The sequence below is a fragment of the Numida meleagris genome, chromosome 6 (assembly GCF_002078875.1).
Source record: "Numida meleagris isolate 19003 breed g44 Domestic line chromosome 6, NumMel1.0, whole genome shotgun sequence".
Classification (NCBI taxonomy): domain Eukaryota; kingdom Metazoa; phylum Chordata; class Aves; order Galliformes; family Numididae; genus Numida; species Numida meleagris.
In genome coordinates, this window is record NC_034414.1 from 24,355,409 (window position 1) to 24,363,239 (window position 7,831).

Consider the following 7,831-nt stretch of genomic DNA (forward strand, 5'->3'; position numbering starts at 1 on the left):
CACGAGCTGCATGTGAAAACAGGAAAGCTGAAAATAACAGTGTCTGGAGATCAGTGTGAATAAAAGATTTGAAAAATATAAGAAGGTTGCCATCTCTGTGTAAGAATCTGAAAGTCATAGGCATAAAATAGCTACCATCTCCTCCTTTCTGAGGGTTTCAAATATAGACATAAGCAGTTTTTCACTCTTGAAACATCTCTTGTGGGCATTTTTTAAAGTTATCTTACTCTGACTCTTATCTTATGAGCTAGCTAGGTTACCTACTGCTTCCAAGAGAATGAAGTAGCCAAAAAATAAGATTTTCAAGTGAAGAAGGGCTTGTTTTTCATTTCAAGTGCCCCTTTATTTAGTAAGAAGAGGAAGTGATGTTCCTGTTAAAGCGTATGTGAAAGCGAGGACTGTATCCCATTAATGGCGTGCACACACACAGTCAGCAGTCAGCTGTGATAGGATGCCTGAGTTTGCATATCTGAGCTAAAGAAATTTCAGCAATGCAGTGCTAACAGAAAAATAATAAGAACATATGCTTGGAAGCTTCCCTTCAGAAGGAACACGAAAGGATGGAACTGTCTGCATTGGTTTCCAGGCACCTTGGGATGAAAGGGCCTTATTAGGTGGCAGCTATGTATAGGCAAGTTAGTTCCTCAGCTTGCAAATATCAATTCCATGAATGCAGCTAGGAGCCTTGTTTTCTCCTAGTCTGAAATTATAAGTCACATTACAGCTGCAGTCTTTTCTGAGTACTTACATTTAGATCTGCAAACACTCAATTCCTTCTCTTACCGTCTTCCATTCATAGAAGGATAAAGCCTGAACTTAGTATTGCTTTTCTGTTTTGCTGCAGAAATGCATGGAAATGAAGAATACCATCCTTGCAAAACAGAAGGAGATGCACAGCTCCTTGGAGAAGGTAAAACAGCTGATCCGCCTCATCCAAGGCATCGACCTTTCAAAACCCATAAACTCTGAAGTCAATTCAGTAGCCATCTCCAATGGCATGGACTCCACTAACAATACTAATGCTGCCACCTCCACCTTAGCCCCCTCCCCTTCCCAGAGCTGCATGGTGAACTGTAACAAGGGCGATGAGACTAAATAACACAGTGGAGTTCAGAAGGAGCCAAGGGAGGTGGCGGCGAGGAGGAGAAGCAAAATAACAAAACTCTAGAAAAGCAAAACCGGATTTCTTCTGGAAAGTGCAGAATTCTTTAGTTCTTTGGTTCCAGAGAGAGCGTGAAGATGCTTGTGCCAGGCGGCACCGGAGTTTGCCAATTGATCCTTCTTATTCTGTGTGTACATGCAAAGTTTGGATCATGTTACATGAATAGTGCCAGCTGGGGGTTCTTTGCCAGCACCATGCCAAGTGAAATAATATATTTACTCTCTCTATATTTTACACCAGTGTGTGCCTGCAGCAGCCTCCACAGCCACTATAGGTTTGTTTTATTTTTGTTTGGGGTGAGGAGCAGGGATAAGGGAGGAGAGCAGGTTTCAAATCCTTATTTGCAGAGCAGTTTGTTTAGCTAGGGGAAAACAAAAACAAGTCCAAAGAGCCTGTGGGCTTTTCCTGTTTCTAAACTCTCAGTACTATTGAACCAAAAAAAAACCAGAAATATAAATTATCAAATCCCAGTGCCCAGAAGGGACGAGTCTATCAAATAAGCAGTATTTACTATTGTTTAGACAGGAGATGTACAAAAGGAAAGGAGATGGACTTTTCACTGAGTAACCAGCACATGTACAGGCTGAAGACCTACTGTCCCAACAGCTTTGGGTTAAATTGTACTTCTTCACATCAGAGAAACAGAAGCTTTGCAGCATTAATTCAAATCTTCACACTCATCCAGAAAGCCTATGTTGGGAACGGGAGAATAGAGGGCCAGAATCCAGGGTCAGCTTGGAGCATTGGATGGAGGTGTCCCAAGACAAAATGTGCATCGATTACTTGAAAATGAGATTCCAACCCTTTTCTATATTTATAAACAACAAAACTATCCTGAACAAAGTAGCACATGACCCAGATGTGTGAACTGAACAGAGAAATGTCCTTTTCTTTCACTTCTTTTCTCTTCTTTTGGTAACAAGAACTAAATAAGGAATAGAAAAGCTGTTTTTCAGGCTGACAGTCTAATTAAAGAGGTAGATGGGACCTTGCATGGTATAGATTAGAAGTAATAGTGTCAGTGAGATACAGTGAGTCTTTGTGAGTCCTTGTGTCATCGTTTTGGGCACTGTTTTTTTATGCAAGGGCAAAATCTTTGTATCTGGGGGAAAAAAAAAACAACTTTTTTAAATTAAAAAGGAAAATAAAAGATATTGAGGTCTTCCTAGTGTTACTTAAAATAAGATCAAGGTAAGAAACATTGTAAAAAAAAAAAATTACAAAAGTGCTATTTGTTTCCTAAACAAGTGATTTCTATTAAAAAGGTGTCAGAACTGGAGAAAATGCTGTGTACTTAGAATTTTTTAACACAGACTTTGCTTATTTATGATGACATTCTGCTGTGTTTGTGTTTTAAGATCCAGTGGGACAGTTTCCCTAGATTATACCATACATGCTACTGGCTAAACCCTAACGAGAATCAAATCCACAGCGCTGGATCTCACCCCACCTGGAAGATCTGCCTGGCTTGTCTCTGCTGTTACCATTTCTCCCCCGTTCCTTGATTGTGTGTGTAACCCAGAGAAAAGCACTGGCAGTGTACTCGCTTAAGGCTTTAATGCTTTCGTGATATGGACTGATTAGAGCTTGAGAATGAAAGGAGTTTGCTGGAGTGAAGTCACCTTCTGTTATATCCTTTATTTAAGAAGTTCATCTCTTGTGTATAACTTTTTCACTCTAGATAGCAAAGTTTACCTTGTGCTCCTGTTACCGTGGGGTCTGTGTAGAGTACTCAGCGTAGAGTACTGACTCAAGCCAGTTAGGGTTGTATCACAGAGCTGCCCAGTTTCACTGCTGCCTGTAAATATTTGGGCAAACTCTGTTTCCACTGGAAGTGCTGGCAAAACTCCTGTTGCTCCCAGTGGGAGCAGAGCTGAGCCTCTCCACGGACAGCGTGAGGCTGGGTCCCTGCTGTAGAGCCCTCGAGAGTGTGCGTTGGGTGGTGAGGCAGTCCTGCCCAGCCACTGATCCTCCTGGAACAGAGAAAGCTTTGCATTTCAGGGATGCGTTTCTGAGCAAGAAGTAGCAAATGCTCCAAACACTACATAGCCTGAGAGAGTCTCCTTGCTGCCTCAGCCAAGCGTGCTTCTGCAGGATTCTTGGCGCTGTTGTCTTCCCTTTCCTTTGCTCGCCCTCCTGACCTTTAAGGACTTCTCATAGGACTGTGCGCTATTTTCAGCGCTGAGCTCAGAACTGATATCCTGAGTTCTCACATTTGTCCGTAGCTTGGGAAAATGACTCTTACGTGCACTCCCAGCTAAACCTGTGATAACCTCGGCAGCTAGCAGAGCTGCAAGGATCAAACCGATCAAACTAAAAATGTCCTCCTTGCATCAACCCAATTACCAATTGGAGTCATTACCATTGGGCAGCCCGGGCCAGCAAGCCATAGCGTTTAAACAAAGGATGATGCAGTTGAAGGGATGATGAGAAAAAACAAAGTGAGTCTGAGCCTTCTTTCTTTAGAAGATGAGCCAGCAGTTAGCGGGGAGATTCTCAGGAGAAATGTCCTTTTCGGCCAGGTTGTTCTCGAGTTGGTCACTGGAGTGACTCCCCTTCTTCTGAATCACGAGACTCATTCCCAGTAAGAGACAGTATCTTCATGTTCTCATGTTCTTCTTTCTAGTGTTATTTTCTGAGCTCTGCTGGGAGCACTGCACTCCTTGGATGTAGCAAGCTGCTGGAAGACTTGAGAGTCCTTCTGTTTGCTTTGCCGGTTCAGGAAGGGATGGGAGTGAAATTCACTGGTGGCTGCATTTAAATCTGAGCACAGTTACCCAGCCAGGAGATGTTAAAACAGCTGTTACCGCTTTTCCAAGGCATCTGCTTGTCTTTAGAAACCGAATTGATAAGTACAGACTTTTATCTCCTTTTTCTTACAGTGTTGTGTTCCAGACTGTCAAAGGACACCTTTAGTTAATCATTGCCTGGCAGAAAAATGACCTCAACTTAGACTTTTCGATGCTGCTGGGTAGTTTTCGCTCCCTGATCCTGTTTGGGCACTTTCCCTCCAGGCTCTGCAGCAATATCAGTCAACAGGCAGAGTGTTCCTAGGGCTCTGCTGACACTGGCAGTGATGTTGGTACAGAGGCATGAGTAAACTGGGGCCATTTCTGCCCAATTAGCAACGAGGTAGATGGGGAAATGGTACTTGCTAAATACAGAGGGAAATGTTGTGGTTTTTTTCTACCTGCTCTCAGAGTTTCCAATGGAGGGAGAAATTTAAGCTTTTTGACAACTTTTAAGTTCAAGCTTTTCTTTTGGATTTGTTGGGTGGTGTTTTTTTTTTTTGTTTTTTGGTTTTTTTTTGCTATGTAGCATTTGAGTATTAGAACTTCTCTTCGAGAAGCTGTCATAATGACTGGCATTTTGTGTTTCCAAACCACCATAAAGGTAACAACTAATTCTTATGTCATTGCTTGTCATTAGTGGGAAATAAGTGGCTTTTAAATCTCAGTCATAAAGGAAGAGAAGATGAGACCACAGAGGAAGCTCCTATCAGAGATGTTCCTGGCTCTCAGCCCAGTGCTAAGGGCTTTTCAGAAGTCATCCTGCTGCTTTAACTGCTCAGAAATAGAATAAGAATTGCAGAAGCAGTTTTCCCCTTCTCCTTGCAATCTGTTCTTTAAACAGCTGGAAAAGTGTGGTGTGGTCTAAGCTTGTAAATGAGCGTGTGATCTGGCTGGAAGAATTAGAGCTACCATTAGGATCCTCGTGATCTTTGTTTAGTGCCAGTGGAGCTTTTAGCTCTGTGCAGAACGTGATAAAGGCAATCCTTCCAAGGACGAGTGGTGCCAATGGGTCTTCGTTAGCCAGGAGTCACCGTGGTGGTAGGATGAACCAGTAGTTTGCAAGAGCAGAATAAGGATTTTGTTCTTTGAACAAGTGAATTTCTGTCAGTGGGGACATGAGTTAAAAGCCACCTGCCTAGAAATTAAAGAGGTGATAGTTTTATGGGCAGTGCTGGTTGTTTTGATGGCAGGAAAAACGACCTGGTATTTCATCCTTCCCAACTCCCCAGGCTTGAGAGAACAAATCTGTATTCCAGCCGTCTAGACGTGTAGACCCTAATTCTAGCCTCCTTGGCTTCAAAATCATCTTCTTCCCTGTACTGATGCAGAGGCAGCCCCCAAAAGCAATACAGCCAGCATTCGGGAGGACACAGAGTGAAGTCTCCCTCTTGGCTGCACCATGCTGTGGCAGCCCATGATACAGGGAGTAACCTCTGACATCTCCCTCTCATGTGGATGCAGCAGAAAATACCCATGACTTTGCAGTGCACATTTCTCTTTCCTTTTGTTTCCCAGCTGGGTAGGGCCCCTGCCCTCTTTGCTTTTGAAGCACTGGTGATGAATACAAGTTTTCTAATGAAATGTGTTTTTAGAAGATCATATTCAGATGTCAAACCAAAATCACTCTTTCAGTGGCGGCTTCCCTCTGCCAGCTGCTCAGATAACCACTCAAATACTGATATTACACTTCCTGGTGGACCGTGCCCCTTTGGGCAGACTTCGTCGTGTCTTTTCAGAACTGTTCTGACCCTTCTCCACCTCCATTTGTCCTCCTTTGGGATTCTGAAGATCCAGGACAATGTCAGCCTTGCTGGGTTACTGCAGAGAGTTTTCTGACACGGTTGTAGAAACTCTGCTGAAGAGTCAGGAACCTGGAGAAAGACGACGCCGTTGTGTCGTGCAGCTCATTCATTTGGCACTGAGGCTTGCCTGGCCAACAAACTACCTCAGCAAAGGCCATTCCCACCGTATGGATTCTGTAGTTTCTGTCGTTCAGAAGGTAAAATGTCTCCAAAGAAGCAAGCAGCTAGCTAGGTGCCAGCCTCTGAATGCGTGCGAGCGAGCCTTACAGCAGCGCATTATCAAATATCTGCTTTCAGTGATCAGACCTGGGTCAGGGAATGCCCTAAAAATCAGGTGGGATCAGGAAAACACAAGAGCTGCAGACGTCTTGTCTCCAGGTTATTGCTGTCTTACTCAGATCCTTCTTTGAGCCTCAGAAGTGTTTGTAACACCTACGGAATGGAATGTAATACTTGAAAATATGACTCTCATTATCCTTTACCTTTAGCTCCCATTTCCCAATGTTTATCTTTCATCTGGGACAAGAACTTTCTGCATCGTTGTGTCTTGTATAGGCTGAGCACATAGTTGAAACTTGCCAATAAAGAGAATTATTTATACCATGCACTGGTAAGCTTGGTAATTATAGAGCCATGAAAAGACCAACCTCTGCTGGCTGTTGATTTAAGATGTGGGCTTGTTTCAGAAGACCAAGACCTTACCTGCGTGAGGGTCTGCCTGCGCCCCGCCAGTGTGACTTAGCTACATGAGGAGTGAGCAGAGAACAGCCCAGCCGAGGGCCTCTGTGCTGGGGCAGCAGCTGTCCTGGAGCTCACCACACGGGGTCTCTGGGGCCTCTCCTCACCCTGTGCCAGCGGTGGGTGCCACAGGGACCAGAGAGAGCAGGAGGAGGTGAATGGGCCTAGAGACAGAGGGAAGGATGAGAGGAGGCAGGAGAAGCCGAGAGGAAGGGTACATGGGGCATGGAAGAGCAGGGAGAAGACATGGGAATGAGTGAGAAGCAGGGAAGGTGAGGGCAGGAAAGATCCAGGAGTGAAAGAGGAGGGACAGGTGTCCCTGCAGCTACAGAGTTTGTGAGTTCAGTGGAAGGACTGGAACAAAAGGGCTCTTTGTCCTACCTTGGTTTGTGGCGTGGGTTGGTCTGTACTCTAAAAGGACAATGTGCAGAGGGACAAGAGTTTCTAGGCTGCAGATGGAGAAGGAAACAGGCACTGCACCACCACCTCAGCTCTCCTTCTGCTGTTCTGTGCCCAAACCTCTCCGCTTCCTGAGGAACTGGTTTCCTTATGTAGCCCTGTGGAGGGGTGGTGCAGCAGTGTGGTGAGACAGGGGCATGTACTGGCTGTGAGGTAACTGCAGGGGCAGAGCCCAGAGAGCTGCTCCCAGGCAGGTGTCAGGAGGGCAGCAGGCTCTGGTGCTGTTCTTCACCCTGTCATACCCAAGCATGTATCAAACACCCTAGACGCTCAGCCCAACCCACAGGTAAAGAGGAAGGAGGACTTACTCAAGGACCTCTTTATTTGGTGACAGGAGCTCCTGGGTGGCTCAGAAGCCTGGTAAGCTCTGGCCTTGAGAGAGAGATGGCAGGGAAAGGTGGCAGCAGGGAGCAGCGTGAGCTATCATCGGGCTGTGGCAATTTGCATCTTTTATCTTGTTCCTGAACCTATGTGAGGACACACAGAACCCAACCCTTGTGCTGCCTGCCTTCTCCCTTCTATCACTGGGATAGGAATGGTGTTGCCTGAGCTTTGGGAGAGCCCTTCTGGCTGCCACTGGGGAACAAAACACCACATTGCACAGGTCCCAGCCCAGTGGTCACCCTCAGGCTTGGGCCCTCAGTGCTGGGAGGAAGAGGCTGTGCCACCATGAGTGAGGGCATGCCAATGGGGAGGAAGGGGAGCACTTACTTAGAAGAAGGGAAGGATCCCTCTGTGCCTCCCTTTCCCCGCTGTGCAGCAGCTGATGGCCACGCCAAGCACCACTTCTCTCGGGCTGCAGGTGCTGGGAGCAGGCAGTGCTGAATAGGTGTGGTAGCAGCAGCAGGCTGCGTGTTTCTACTTGTTCTAGGCTGATG

The 7,831-nt window shown here is 45.8% G+C and overlaps 1 protein-coding gene across 6 annotated transcripts in view; it reads left to right on the forward strand.

Annotated features, from left to right (window-relative positions):
• The window catches only part of PHF21A (PHD finger protein 21A), a 120,913-nt gene extending 118,467 nt beyond the window's left edge, over positions 1–2,446 (forward strand). For all 6 annotated transcript variants that reach the window (XM_021401731.1, XM_021401732.1, XM_021401727.1 and 3 more), the window contains exon 18: positions 845–2,446. In XM_021401731.1, coding sequence (XP_021257406.1) covers positions 845–1,099 — 255 coding nt within the window. In that variant the 3' untranslated portion in view covers positions 1,100–2,446. The remainder of the gene's footprint in view (positions 1–844) is intronic.